This window comes from Petromyzon marinus, chromosome 1 (assembly GCF_048934315.1).
Source record: "Petromyzon marinus isolate PM22_M1 ecotype Great Lakes invasive population chromosome 1, UKy_Petmar_22M1.pri1.0, whole genome shotgun sequence".
Lineage (NCBI taxonomy): Eukaryota > Metazoa > Chordata > Hyperoartia > Petromyzontiformes > Petromyzontidae > Petromyzon > Petromyzon marinus.
Window position 1 is genome coordinate 21,487,054 of NC_133667.1, and position 15,397 is coordinate 21,502,450.

Sequence of the window (15,397 nt, forward strand, 5' to 3'; positions counted from 1 at the left end):
TCCCCACTGCAACTGCTCTGTTATTTCGCAGCTTGTAAGCTGTTTGATTTTTCTTTTTGGCTATAAAAATCACTGAAATAGCATTTTCATGCCTCCTTTCCGCCATAATGCATGCATAGCATTTTCATTGCATTAATGCGCATTCAGTGTTGCTACATTATGCTGAACTGATCTTTACAATCAAATCAAGCGTCACATTGTTGTTGCAGTCTTCTTGTCTTCCTTGATTTATTTATGTAAAAATTTTGCTTTGTGCATTGTGTTCATCTTGCTTTTGTGCCGCTTTGTCTATCACAGTGTAGTTTCTGTTCTTCCTTTTTCTTTCCCTGTCTGTCCCGTCTTCACCCTTGGTATCAATGTGCTGACACGCACGTGGCTAAAGTGTGCTGAATTCTTGGTCACCCAGCGACACTCCTCTGGCCAATCTGGAGCCCTGCGAGCCGGTTCCTTTTGATGCCGGCCGCTTGCACGGTGTGTCTGCATCCACGCTACTGGACCTCACTCACCTCACGGGAATCCAAGAGGACTTGGGTCTTTCTGGCGGGAAAAGTGTAAAGGGCCCCTCAAGCGGTGGAAGAAGGTCCGATCGGAGACCACCCCCCCGTAAGCAGGAATCCCAGGAGAAAGCTGAGCTCGATCAAACATTGGATGAGCAGCCAACGCAAACCTTGGTTGAAGATGGGGGAGAGAGTGCAGAAGTGAAAGCTGCAGACCTGCAAACTGATGGACAGCAGTTGGCCACCTCGGAAGCCACCAACGTACCAATGGCCAAATCTCCAGAAGCTGCTGCCATTAGTACATTTGAAGTACATAAAAAGAAATGTCATGATTCATGCAAGAGCCATGAGGCTGAGATTCGTGCCGTGCAGATTTCTTTTCTGTGCCTGGGTGCAATGAAAGCATTGAGTGTCCTGCTAAGCTGTGGTCGGTATGCAGAGCTGCTGCTTGTTCCCAAGGCATGCCCAGATGGAGGGAACCACAATGCAGACCGTGGTGGTATGAGCCCCTCGGGAGGCCAGTCTGGGCACGAAGAGACTGAGCTGAGGGCTTCCCTGCAGGCGTTGATGCGCAGTGTGGTGCGTCGTGCCGTGTCGCGATCCCCAATCAAGTGGGCCATCTCACTGGGTGAGATGGAGCGTGCTCAGTCTGTAATCCACAAGCTGGCAGTTCGAGGATTGTTGGAGGAGCGCTTGGGTTTCCGCAACAGACAAGGTGAAGTATTTATATCGGAAGAAGCTACACTCTTTAAAATATCAACTTTTTTTTTATTAAAGAGCTTTATAATTGAACTAATTAGTTATTTTCCTAGTTCTTTTTATGACATCATGGGAAATTGGAAGACCATCATGGGCAAAAATGCTAAAGAGTGATATTTGTAATCGTTTTACGAATGTGTGTGTGTGTGTATATTATCTGGATCAGAAACTTCGTTAATTAGCTTTGTTCAGTCCACTGCTGGATCAAGGTCTCTCCAAGTAAACCACCATCCTTCATGGTACCACAATGTAACAATCCACGTGGTACCTGCACACAAGCCCATCTCGTCGCTTAAGCTCTGCAGTGTATTTCCTATTGGGTGCTTTCCCTAATTTTAGCTACCATTCAGTTGGTATTCTTGCCCATTGGCCATTCCTTGTATTGATGTGTCCTGCCCAAGTCCACTTACTATTCATATTAGCGTATACATATGCACATTGCCGAGACAGAAGTATGAACACATAGATCGGCCAATATACACAAGTGAGTGACATTGTTAAGAAAAGTGAGTGAGGTCGAAGCTAACCCCACAGAGTGACAGTCAAAGGAGGGGACATGCCCAGGTGTGTCCACTTTGGAGATTGAGCTATTAAATATTCTCATGTGCAGGAGTTATAGGTGTATTGTTGCATCTGAAAATGATGTGGAACCAGCTTGGGGAGGCTTTCATCCAGCAATGAAAAGTATAATGCTGAAGATTATTACATCTGATATTGGCAGTCCAGACCAGAATGGTCCCTTTCTACTCTCTTTAGGAGTTTTTAGTCCTGAAATGCATTCAACCCGAAACAATTGTACGCTCTTAGTAATTGTAGGAAATGCAATATTCAGCTTCGAGGGATGTTACATATATCAAAACATGGAATTTTAAAACATGTTTATACATTTTGACTTAAAGCTTTCGTGACTGCAGGGATTCATATTCTTGGTTCTTTCGGTAAAGTCACGTAGAAGGGAAACAACAAAATAAAAAATATATAAAACAATAAAATTCCCTTCTACGTGACTTTACTGAAAGAACCAAGAATATGTTTATACAATGTTTGTAAGCATATTTGCTCGTGTTCGTGCAGGATTGTTACTACTAAAGACATAATGTATTGACAGCACCAGAGGCAAGAACACTTGACCAACAGGCTACCCTTCAAACCACGGTTTTTTTGTTTCATTGTGATGGCTTCCTTAACCCTATGCCTTTTGTATTAACCATGCTTGCTTTTCTTTGTCTAGAGTTTAATGCAGAAGATGGTGCTTCGGCTCCCATGACTGGACAGACGCCAGTCACCACCAGCCCATCCAGCTCCAGCACAACATCCCTCATGAGCAGCTCTCTGGAGGACACCACGACCGCCACCACACCCGTCACGGACACAGAAGCTGCTCTCATTCCTGAATTGCCAGGACCAAACATGATGCAGCATGCTCGGTGAGCACGTCAACGATGAAGAAAACGTCTGCACACGTGTGGATTCTGTCACGGTTTCCATGGTGTGTTTTGTCCTGAAGTTGTATTAAACTACCGATTTTAATAATGGTAGTGCTCATGCCTGGCGTGCAGGTAGTGGTATATCCGTTGGCTGCGATCAGACAAAGGGGGTCTTGGATAATGGGGGTCCACATGGGGATGGTGCGAATCACTTCTGGTGCTGTGGCGGTTCCTTTTAGTGCGAGTTTATCTTCCATTTTTGGGAATTTCCATAATGAATTTGACCTATTTTGGTTTTCTCTTGTTTCTATGAGCAGCACAATTTTGTGATTCAATTGTTCATATTGGCTCAATTTCCTGAGAAAAATTACGTCTCCCCCTCATTACGGACAGAGCGAATGCATAAATGCTTTTAACTGCATTTGAAAAACGTTAAAACATTTCATCCATATGAGCAAATGCGGCGGCTGAAACATTTTCCCCATTGAAATGTGTCGTGTATCAATAATGTAAGCAGTTCCGATGTCATTGCCCACCTTTAAATTTCACCAACTTGTGCTTTTCAACAGGAATGCCGCGTTTCAGAGCTACCAGCTGCCCCTAGGTCCTCCGCACCCTGCCCGGCGTGCACAGACGCCGCCACCTCTCTCGCCTGCAACGGCCAGCTCTCAGCCAACGTCCCCGTCCGAGGAGACCTACCGCCGGCAGAGTCTTACGACCTCTGAGCCACAGCACAACCGCCAGCCTACAAGGACAGGTGAGAGCTCCCCCACTCGCATAGGTTCTGAAATAAACATAATCATTGGCTTCACTGTCCATGGGCTTTTCTTCCTGTCTGACTTCACGTGCCATTGGTATAAAACCTTGCTTGGGAAATTGTGTGAGCAGAAATCGTTTTATGACTTATTTATGACCCAACTTTGCAATGGTTTGTGAATTACCGCTTAAGTATAAACATGTTTATGTTTATATGTGGCATTTTCCATGGCTGGGCAAATAGTGTTATCTTTGTACTTGTATTGCATAGCAATACGTGTTAAATAGCAGAGTTAAATTTGTTTGTGTGTGTTTTGTGTACCTCTTTGGCATGTATGTGCAGTGGTGTTTCTTAACAATTCTAAGTACCTTCTTTAAAATTATAAGGTAGGTTTTCATCTTTGTTGTAAAAGAACTCCTAATCAACGCAAAGCTATTAAACACATTCTGAGATGTCAATAACACTTTTCTAAAAGAGAAAAAGGCAGTGTTTTACGAAATTGGCCTTCATATCTGAGAGAAGAATTGCTATTTCCAGAAACATCAACTATTATACGCATTTTTGTTTATTATTTTCCTTTTAAGGGCAGTGTTTTTGATATGTGAGATAAACTCTAGGTAATTTAAACGCCTCTCTGTATGTCCTAATATAAAAAAATAGTGTATTAGGTAAATCGTAAATAAGTAATATGTGTGAAATGTTATTGCTCATACTGGTACCATGAATTCTCAATTGGATAAACATTGCCATTTGGATGAGTGAATGCATCCAATATTGAATACTGCTCTTCTCTTATCAGCATCATCAGACCCCAGCAGCCGGCAGTCTTGCTCCCCTCCCCCACCACCAGTTGCCGTACCACTGCTGGAGATGGGATTCCCACTGCGCCACATTCAGCGAGCCATGGAGGCCACAGGTAAAGGTATCATTTATATTTTTTTTTATTATTTGGCTGCTATAAATTTCCACATGACATACCACTTCGTTGAGCTATCATTTGTGGCCAGATCTCTTCTGAAAAATCAGATGCATAGCTCAGTGGGCTTTACCTGGTAAAATAAAAATAGTTTAGTTTTATTTGTATGGTTTTTTGTGATTTTCTTCTCTTATACTTTGCACTCCTATCGTATTTTTGAATTCTTGTTGTAACGTTCTGCCCCACCCCAGCTGCACATCTATGAAAAAGAGATTTTTAGCTAATCGTATTCCTCCAATATAAATGCATATTAATATTCTAATTATCCAAACTCAGAGTAATGGGTGTCTGATATAAATCTGTGCTCAACCTGTTTGTGACCTCGGGGCTCTAAGTTTAGAGTTGTCTTCTCAGGCCACCATCTGATTTATCAGTCGCAAATCTGAAGCTTTATTTCATTACATCTCGTTTGCATCATTACCTTGATTGCCAAAATGTATGCAAATGACTACTCAGCTGCACACTTTTTTTTGTAAAGTCTTGCTCGGGGTTATCTTTGGAATTATTTATAGCTCCGTCAAACTGACCATTCTCTTTCCATTAATGAAATTATTTTTGTCAATGTGTTATTGCATTTTATGAAAGCATGCACAAATAAAAGTTATACTCGGGTCATCAGTGATTTCTCCCAATGTGTTGTGTGGTAAACTTTATTCATTTAACCTAATTTCCTCATTCAGTTGTCTAATTACAAACACATCAGTAGTTTTTGAACCTTGACTATTTAAATACAGAAAAAAAAAAAACATGTTTCTGCCGTCTAGATGTTGGATTTTAACTTTAGTAAATTTAACCGGTAGTGATATCCAACATTCCACCATATATATATTCCTGATTTAGCATCTGAAGATTGAATGTTGATGTCAATAAGTATTTCTTGTGAACTAAAGTCATCCCGTGTTACAAATATGCTGCAATGAAGCTGGGATTCATGGCGAAGAAGTTTTGCAAGCCACAACTATTCTTTTTTTTGCAATACCAATTCCAGAGATGGTGTGAAGCCATGCCAGCTCTCGTATTGCTTGCCTGGCTGCATTCGTTTTAAGAATAAATGTTCTGCTTATCACAATTTGCATACTTCCAGAGTAATCTCTTTCCACAGTAATCTCTTTTCAGAGCAAGAGAATCTCAAAGTTTGAAAAATGACATGAGATTATTAAATGTGCTATTTGCACGTAAAGTATTGTGTATCTGCCGGCCCCCGCAAACGACAGGATCCGATGATGAGAATATGATTAAAGGATGATATGCAAAAAACTGAGATTTCGTCTTTTGTTTTTGTATTTTTTTGCACCAGTGAGGTTTTTTTTTTTATGCCCTTGTAAAAATGCCGGTGCAGGTACCCGAGGAGATGCAGACACACAGAATGTTACCCTGCTGGCCACGTGGATGCTTGAGCACCCATATATGGAGGACGAGGAGACCACCTCGGCTGCATCGCTGCCTAGTCCTGGCACAGCGGGGGCATCTGGGGGTCCGGGCTTGTCTGGGGTGGCCTCAACTGCTGCCACAAACCCCAAAATGGCAGAGCGCAACACCACTCAAGGCATGTCCTCCAGTGAGACCGCCGAGCTCGAGGAGGGCTTCAGTGAGAGGTCAGCGTGTGCCTTGTTGTGACCCAATTTTATGAGATTGTTTTAATACACCGTTTTTTTAGATGTCAACCGATGGCCAATGTGAATTGCTTTTTGCATTGGTCAGCATATGACCGTGCACTTGAGTGGTGAATTTGTATTGTACGTTTTTCTTGTTTTATAATGAAAATATTTGTTACTAACTTGGACTATATTGTTTTGTTGGATGTGGAGAGTTGGCCCGTAGGATTTACAAAAGGACTTTTCTTTGGGATATATATATATTTTACTGATCTTCCTTTACCACGGTTCCTACTTGAAAAGCAATGAGCAGCAGCAAATAAAGAGTATAGTCCGCGTGTATAATTCTGATTAAACACGGCTTTTGACCGCAATGCTTTGCTCTGCTGTGCAGTCCGTTCGATCAGGTGGAGAGAGGCACCATGCTGGGTATTCCTCTGACACGGGTCAGGCCTCCTCCAGCACGCAGACACCGGCTCAACCTCGCTGCGCGCACTCTGCTCGCACGTGCGGGTATGACGGGAGTCATTTTTGGTTTTGCTGCACTCATTGGCTGGATGTCCGAAAAAATGTCGTGTATGCAGATTGGACAATGTATGTAAGTTATTTATTATAAGATGACGGCACATTGGGACTAGATGTCTCTTTGGCCCAAGGTAAAAATAAAAAAAATGGCAATCCAATTTATCAAGCAAAAAATCTCAAATGTGAACATGAACAAGATATAAAACTAGATAGATCCCCTTGGTTGGAAATTATTAAAATTAAAGTGGGCATCACCTAAGGCAATAGCCAATGTGGAGCATATCATTTCCCCACCTTTGATTAGTTGAAATTGTTACTGTTCCATACAAATGCCTTTGTCTTTCATTATGCAGGTTGCAGGCTTTTGAAGATGGAATTATTTTATAGTCGCATGAGTTTTTTAATAGCAACGTGTTTATATCTCATATATTTACTTGCACGCATTGAACACGACTTACAAAGAAGCTGCCTTTATCTTTTGAAGAAAACAAATAATAGCTTTTATACACCACATTGAGAGATGTTTGGCCACGGGTTCTCTGCGCTGGTCACGAGCGAACTAATGTCTGCAGCAGGCATTTACCGCTCGGCGCGAGGTGAGACCGTGAGTGGCAGCGGCAGCGGTGGCGGCAGCGCAGCAAACAGCGGGGCACTTGCACGTGAGGGCGTGACGGCCCCGCAGCGAGGTGACCAAGGCTCGCTCTACGACATGAGCCTGGATGAGGAGCTGGACCTCAGCCTTGATGAGGAAGCAATGGAGGAGATGTTTGGTCAGGATCTGGCCAGTGAGAGCGAGCTGCTGGGGATGTGGTTCCCGGAGGTACTGGATTGGCCGACTTGGGTGTGTGCTTGCAGCGCTTGCTGCCTTTTTTTGCTTCTCTTTAACACCACTCACATTTAATCTTGGTTTGAAGCTTTTATAACTGCAGGAATCCATACCCCTTGGTTCTTTCGGTAAAGTTACGTAGGTAGAAACATAATAGATCACGACGTTTCGATCGCAACACAAGCAATCGTCATCAGGTGGGACAAACACACCAAGAAAAAACTGCTGAAGTAGGCCACTCACATTTGTTTGCAAATGTAATATTTTTACTCCAGTTCAAATAGAATAGTTACTGAATGTGCAGATACATCTTTGTTGTATTTTAATTAATTACATTTGCACAATAAATAAAACAATACAGATGCATTTGCTGATTAATAATACTCCCCAATTTTTTTTCCCAAAAACAAAAGCAGCTCCAAAAGCCTTGTTCCATATAAAGTGAAACTCCTCTCGTCTGTGGTAATATGGAGGGATCGGGCAATAAACAAGTAAACTCATGAATTTAGAGTTGGCCATTAATAATTAATAAAGCTGCTGAAAAATTAATCAATATTAACTACCCCTCATTTTGTTCATGGCACCTTTTAACAGTTGTATTTGTAACAACATTTATTGAGCTTCAATCAACTGCCATTCTTCACTAAGTGTATCAGAGACCCTGGCATGAAATCTCCAGTGTTTAAATATTGGTGTGATTTCACACCAGAAAATATGGACTTATTTTTGGCTGTAGAAAGCCATGATATCTCTGGACATTATAATTTCGCCTAAATTCCAACATAGACAATAGATAGAGACATCCTCCCATAATTATTTTTTTACATAACAGCTAAAGAATGGTGGCAATTGACCTGTTTTTTTAAACGAAAAACTGGATATTGGTTCCTTTGTGTTTAATTACCCTCTTTACATAGCAATTGCTTCGTTTTAGGGGCCATTATGAAGTGTAATTTGCAGTAGACCCTAAACCCATTCTACAGCAGGAGCAACACCACTGCAACAAAGACGCTTTAATTGTGGCTGGAAATTATGTATTGTATGTTGGAGATGCACAGATACAAATATAACCACGGATCGTTTGACCCCTACAGATAATAGAATTGGTGGCTAAACGGATGATAGACTAGGTTAACATGCCCATACTGTTGCCCCTCTAACCAACCACATTACCATGTTAGAATATGAATGAGAGATGGTTTGTTTTTAAAATTGGAATACTGTAAAATAGTATAAAGCATTGCAGCAGGGTTTTCGAGTAAACACTTAAACATCTGTCCTGTATATGTTTTTATACATTAATGTACAACGTTAATATGCTCATTGCATTGAGCACTAACCGCAAAGGTAATTTGAAGAGCATGCTGGTGTCGGTCTTCGGGTGTTCTAGTGACAGAATCAACATACTGATCCCCCCCACTTCACATGGCTTCTGGCAAAACTTCCTTGTAGTGAGATTGTAAGGTCAACTTCACAGCTACGGCAGTATATGCCATGGATAGCAAACCTAGTCTGAATCGTAGATAATGAGATACATTTTTTTAATGGATTTTATTGATCGTATGGGAAGATTATATTACGTAATTTTATTGACAACTCAAAGTATTGTTTTGGTTGTCTGGAAGATTTTGTAAAAAAAAAATGTAGTGGCTATTGCAAAATTATTGAAAAGGCAGCTTCCATTGATATTTAGATTTAACTTTGTTAATCAAAATTCAAAGGAACCTGCCTTTCCGATAACGCATGAATATATACTCGTGTCTACTAACAGTGTTATGATATTAGGTGAATGGCAAATGTTTATGCATGGCTAAAATATAATTGTGTGTGCATACAATTGACGAATGACAAAACGTTATATATTTTGCATCATGGGACCCCTTTGCCAGTACAAAAATATGATAATAGGTTTTCCCCTTTTTTCTGACAACAAAAGAGGTGTTAAGATGTTAAAACACCAAACTGAAACCTTTTACAAGGAATCATGTTTGCATTGACCACAATACTTGTTTGCATTGACCACAATACTTGTGGTCAATGCAAACAAAAAAGTACTGTGATAATATATGCATTGTCTTTGAAACTGATTGGTCCATACCAGAGAAAGCTTCCTTTTGAGCTTAGTCTCAAAACGGTGTTCGACCAGAGGACGCCAAAAGGCACAAAGACAAACATCAGAATAATGAGGGCTCGGGGTGAGCATCTACATATCTGATAATGCTTGTCTTTGTGCTGTACGCCTTTTGGCGCCCTCTGGTCTAACACCGTTTTGAGACTAGGCTCAAAAGAAAGCTGTCACTGGTGTGGACCAAATCAGTTTCAAAGACAATGCATATATTATCAGAGTACGTTTTTTTGTTTGCTTTCTGACCACAAGTATTGTGGTTAATGCAGACATGATTCCTTGTAAAAGGTTTCAGTTTGGTGTTTTAACATCTCAACACCTGTTTTGTTACTCTTTGGGTCTTTCGGTAAAGTCGCGTAGATAGAAAAATACAATTATAAAAAGTCACGACGTTTCGATCGCAACACAAGCAATTGTCTTCAGGTGAAAAAACACAGCAGGCGGACTGCTGAGGCAGGAAGAAATGTAGCGAGAGAGCTACTGCAGCCAAAGGTTATACAAGTTTCAGATGGGTACAACCCAAGGGTAAGTGGGCGGGGCTCGAGATGGAATTTGCAAGTCAATGTAAGATCGCAGAGCTAGGCATACCTCGGCTAATCAATGTCTGCATTGACCACAATACTTGTGGTCAGAATGTTAACAAAAATAAAGGCGATCGGTATTACCTTGGTGTTGCGGCATCTCTGTTTCGTTGCCAGAAAAGAGGGTAAAACCTATTCTCGTTTTATATTTTATTGTATGGGAACAAAATCGGGCAAATCTATAATTGCATTTACAAGACAATGAACAATTTGACATTGATTTTGTTTGTCATGGTAATACGATAATAAAAACTAATTTCACGATAAAATATGATAGCTTAACATTTCAAAACAAATTGTAATATCTTTTTTCCTGAACCCACATTAAACAATGCCTTTTTTACATGCATTTTGCAATACGAAAGATTATTTGTATCATGTGCCATGTTTTTTTTATTCCAAGTTCAAAAACTACACGTTCAAATTCAGTCTTTGGTTCTACATGGGCATATGATGTGGATGTTAAGGTTTATCAGCAGGATATGCCCAGATGTACATATCATTGTGCACTGGCATGGTTCGCTGGTTTCATCACAAAAAAAAAACATCAAAAGCCAATAAAAGAAAGCATTGCTGCAGTGTAAATTCCACACTGAGAAAATGTAACAAAGTGCAGCCAAGGTTATAGCAAAGGGAATTAAAACATTTTGGTTGCCATCCACAGGCTGCCATAGAAAGGGCTTTATATTTGTGGAACAATCACCAAGGTGTTGTATAGCAGTCCACTTTGCTGCAATCTCACCTGCATTGTTGCATTGATTCCACTCATTCAGTTGATTTAGCGAATCGATACAACATAATCATTTCTGATTCTTCTGGATTACCTCTCAAAACATCAACATTGCTCTAACTTGTTTCTTTTTGAGCAACAGCGAAACAGTCTCGTCTGTCATGATGTGGGGGGACGTTTGCTTGTGAAACGCTAATCCATTATTAAATAACAACATGAAAGAGATTCCAACCGCACACAGCTATTCAATAAAATATACATGAGCACAGTATGTTAATAAATAACCTGGAATGTGTTAGAGCTCATCTGATCTAAGAAGCCAAGTAGCGTTCATCCTGCATGGTATTTGGATGAGTGACCACCATGTGTAAAAAAAAAACCCACCAGGTTGTTACAGAACGCTTCGTGGGCTTCTTGGGCAGCACAGAGCAGTGCATCAAAATGCTTTTGTTTTCTATGCTTTTTGCTCCCCGCCTTCATCCCACACTGACCAGCGTGGTGAAGTACGGTCATATAACCCCCCAGGACCCGGCATAGCTTGGGGAAACCCTCATCCAGTAGTAGATTGACAAAGGGCACCACATGTGTACGGACCTCATTTACACAAGACAGACAAATCTTAGCAAAGTAATGCAATTGCAAACTACATTAAGCTGTATTTTTGGTTCTTTCGGTAATGTCGCGTAGAAGGGAAATAATAAAATAATACAAATGAAACGAAAATAAAACTACATTAAGCTGACAAGGTGCAAATGCACCACAAAAGCTTTCGTGTAAGCACCTGGTATGAGCAGTCCTTTCTATTTATTTCACAGCCTTTTGTCCATCCACTGAAGTTGAACGTGTATCAAGGTGTGAAATTGTCGTGATAACACTTGCTGTTTTTGCGTCAGCATATTATACTTTGGTAAAAGGATGTAATTTGGCACCTAGTGGCCCAAGCGTGTATGTATTGTCGACAATTAATTTTAAGTCCTGTAAATGTTCAAAATCTCATGTAAAATGTTCGAGATAATCATGAACATTGGCTTTCAAAGCTATTGCAAACATCCAAAGAAAACATAGAACTTGGGAAAAACAAACCACTCTGCAGCCTTCTCTCTTTTGTTGTTAAAATGCGCACAAGCACCATCAAAACAGCTGTGCGTCTGCCTCTGCAGCACGTGCGCGAGCTGGACGATCCTGAACAAGTCCTCTGCGAGCTGTGCGACGTCACTACGCCCACGTTCAACCAACACATGCGGCGCCACCACGCTGGCTGTGGGGGCAGTGCTGAACGGCAGGGCTACCGCAGCAACGGCTCGTACGTGGATGGCTGGTTCGGAGGGGACTGCGGCACTGGCAATCCCTACTACCTGCTTTGCAGCCGCTGCCGAGCCAAATACCTCGCTCTCAAGAGCAAAAAGGGGCTCTCTGGCTCAGGAAGGTAGCGTGCTGTTTAGGCTTAAAATAACTCTTATGCACGATCGTTTTATTTATACGTGGTTGAGTGTGCGCGTTTGTCTATAAACGGCCAAGGACGGCGGTGTTATTTGATGTTTATGCTTGCGTGTGGGTTAAGAACAACTTGTTGACTTCCCACATTGGTACGCAACACCGGCTGTCCTTTGGATTGCCATGCTTCTGTCGTATGGATGTGAAACGTACACCATTGGCTCATGGCAGTTAACAGGAGTGTCGTCCCATGTGCTTGTGTTGTGAAATCACATTAAAATAATAAAAAATATTTCATTTTCTTGAGTCAAGGGTATTTATAGTTTTGCTCAAACACCTATATACTATCCTGTTTGAACTCTTAAGAGTCTTTAAGTCAGCTGTTAATAAGTCTAAATTGAACAGCTTACATTCAAGTTCAATAGTGTACCATAATTTTGCCATGATCCGGCATCATGACCACATGAATAATGTCTGACTTTTCTACCAGTTTGTCGTATCTGTATTGCCTTCAAGCGATGTTTTTGCTAAACTGTAACAGAATAGGCAATGCTGCTTACGGAATACTACTTGGTGTGCAAGATTTACATTCTGTGATGCTACAAATTTCTCCTAATAATTACGTAACAAAGTATATTTAAAATTACTTTTTATGTAATAATTTCACGTAGAGTATTTTCCCATTTGGGAAATTTGTTGATTGAGGTCGAGAACGTTTAGTTGCTAGCAGAGTTAAATTTGTGTTTCTCCACGTTGATAATCGGTATTTGTCATTACAGTGGTAAAGGTCGAGCTCTGGACCTAATTGGCAAGCAGGAAAGTCTCTATGAAGGTAATCGGGAATGGTTTTCATATTAAAATACCATTTAATATACTATAATTGCTGTCGATTGCTATAATTTTCACGTCGTGCTGCGTCAATGGCATTGCTTGCAAAAATTAACCGCCCAACCAACCGGCATTGAGATGAGTGTTGTGTGTGCATCTGCTACAGAAGATTGGGACCTACTGGAGGTAGATGAGGATGACCGCCTCACAGGGCTGGAGGATTTTGACTTGCTGGCTGCCCCGCTTGGCCTCAATGAGAGGAAGATTGTCCCAGATCCAGTTCAGTTCCCTGACAGTGACCCCCTGGGTGCTTCTGTTGCAATGGTCACTGCCACAAGCGGCATGGAAGAGACACTGATGCAGATAGGTTCGTCATTTCCGAACACATTGATATCTGTCCTTTCATATAAACCTCATCAATTAGTATTGATTTGTTATTTAGATTGTGTGTGTGTGTGTTAACAATTATGTTTTCACAATGTGAAGCAAAATGAATATATTTGGGTACATGAGGCATGCACAGGATAGCTAATGGTTAATAATTTCCCATGTGTTGCACATTCATTATCAACATTAATGCATCCAAATTTATTCTAGAAATATATTACCTTTAATTGTTGTTTTGGTGATGGGCCCTGGGAACTAACAGGAAAGGGTCTATTCTGTCATTTCCTATTCAGTGTATCATCCAAGCATTGAACATTGTTTTTTTGCCACTTCCAGGAAACCTATTTTTTTTTGTTATGTTGTTGGGCAATATTTATAAAAACCAAGGCTGACATTTTTAAACCTAAATATATTATGGTGGTCTTCGTTTTTGAAAATGTTTCACGATTGGATTGTTTCTTGTTGAATTATGCATAACTCAAATTGTAGCCTATTAGAAGGATGTTTCGGAGCCTCTACCACGATCCTTATTTTAAACAAGGACCACCCTAAATTATATACAGTATAATTTGGTCTGTAAGAAGTGTGTATGTTTGGTACAAATACAAGAAAATCACATCTGCAGGTAATGATGCCTTCATGCTGTTTGTCTCCAATTGCAGGAATCTTGGGCTCCGTTGAAAAGCAGACCTCTAGCCGTGTGTCCCTGGGGGAACAGGCAGTGATTCTGCGTGACCCCCATGATCGCATCCTTGCCCTCAAACGTGTGACTGCTGCAGCTCAGATCTTACTGGCTCGAACTATGGTCATGAGGACACTGTCTCTCCTTTCCGTCAGGTTAGTTGTGCGATGTGCAGCTTGTGTTCTGTGTGGGCAAACAATTCTCCATTTAGAGTTTTTAATTTTGTAATATTTTAATTTATACAAGTGGTGTGGTCCCTATTGCATATATTATCTTGGCATTGGCCTTCTACAATGGATTAGTCCAGTTTGTGTCAAGTTAATAACTGACCTCTGGCCTTTTATATGGTAGGGTGACATTGCTAGTTACATACTTGGTTAATTTGCGTAGCTATAATGTTCTGTTACATCATCCACATTAGAAATGTACAATTTGTTTTAAACAAAATGTTTGCTTACAGGATGGTTGTTGGTTAAATATTATATTGCTGAGTTCTTGGATTTGCCAGTTTAGCCTCATTCAGAGTCCATCAAACTTCCATTTTATAGGCCTTTGATGCAATGAGTACTAATAAATACAATTCCTAGCTTTCCATCCACCTATCGCGTGTTACTGTCTCTCTTGTGACCTCAAACCTTATCTGTAGAAATGGCCAAATGATAGTTGCCAATACTCTTTCTAGTATAACCTGTGTAAATTTGTTATGTTTTAACTACTCTGATGTTTAAATAAGCTATTTATAAAACTGGGCATTACTGATGTGAATTTAAAACCTACTTGATATTACCGCATATGCAGATTTGTGGTTGGCTCATTGTCAGAGGCACAGTTGATGTGACCTCATTTGAGCCATTCGCAGCTTGGGTGCATAATTATATCAGCAAAACACTGTTGTGGACCTCAACACTGGAAACATTGCCAGTTGTGTAGAATTTAATATAAACATTCTTGGACACCAGCATTTCTTATTCAATAAAGTCTTTATTTTTTGGTGCTCTGTCTGCAGCTTCTCGCCTAAGATACCCTGCCTAGTTTGAGTGACTAATCTGGACTCGGCATCTGTGAGATGGCTGTGAATGATTGGGTTGCATCGGAGGCTAATTGTGTGGGATGCAGTGCAACAGAGATTATATTTTAAGCAGCTTCCAAAGGTTATCTCTGGTGGGGTGGTGGCTGGTGGGGGGGGGGGCACAGGGAAAGTTTTTTTTTGGGGGGGGAAGATTTTGCCGTAAAATTCAATAAGCAGCCTATAATAATCTGTGATTTAT

General features: G+C 40.9%; 1 protein-coding gene across 14 annotated transcripts in view; it reads left to right on the plus strand.

Moving 5' to 3' along the window:
* The window catches only part of HERC1 (HECT and RLD domain containing E3 ubiquitin protein ligase family member 1), a 124,048-nt gene that overhangs the window by 73,788 nt on the left and 34,863 nt on the right, over nucleotides 1-15,397 (plus strand). For 6 of the 14 annotated variants that reach the window (XM_076065554.1, XM_076065551.1, XM_076065538.1 and 3 more), the window contains 11 exons: nucleotides 383-1,212; nucleotides 2,488-2,683; nucleotides 3,253-3,440; nucleotides 4,240-4,362; nucleotides 5,756-6,011; nucleotides 6,406-6,524; nucleotides 7,109-7,377; nucleotides 11,959-12,224; nucleotides 13,012-13,064; nucleotides 13,227-13,427; nucleotides 14,110-14,284. In XM_076065554.1, coding sequence (XP_075921669.1) covers nucleotides 383-1,212; nucleotides 2,488-2,683; nucleotides 3,253-3,440; nucleotides 4,240-4,362; nucleotides 5,756-6,011; nucleotides 6,406-6,524; nucleotides 7,109-7,377; nucleotides 11,959-12,224; nucleotides 13,012-13,064; nucleotides 13,227-13,427; nucleotides 14,110-14,284 — 2,676 coding nt within the window. The remainder of the gene's footprint in view (nucleotides 1-382; nucleotides 1,213-2,487; nucleotides 2,684-3,252; nucleotides 3,441-4,239; nucleotides 4,363-5,755; nucleotides 6,012-6,405; nucleotides 6,525-7,108; nucleotides 7,378-11,958; nucleotides 12,225-13,011; nucleotides 13,065-13,226; nucleotides 13,428-14,109; nucleotides 14,285-15,397) is intronic. The other 8 variants (XM_032975090.2, XM_032975796.2, XM_076065558.1 and 5 more) reach the window with 7 other exon arrangements.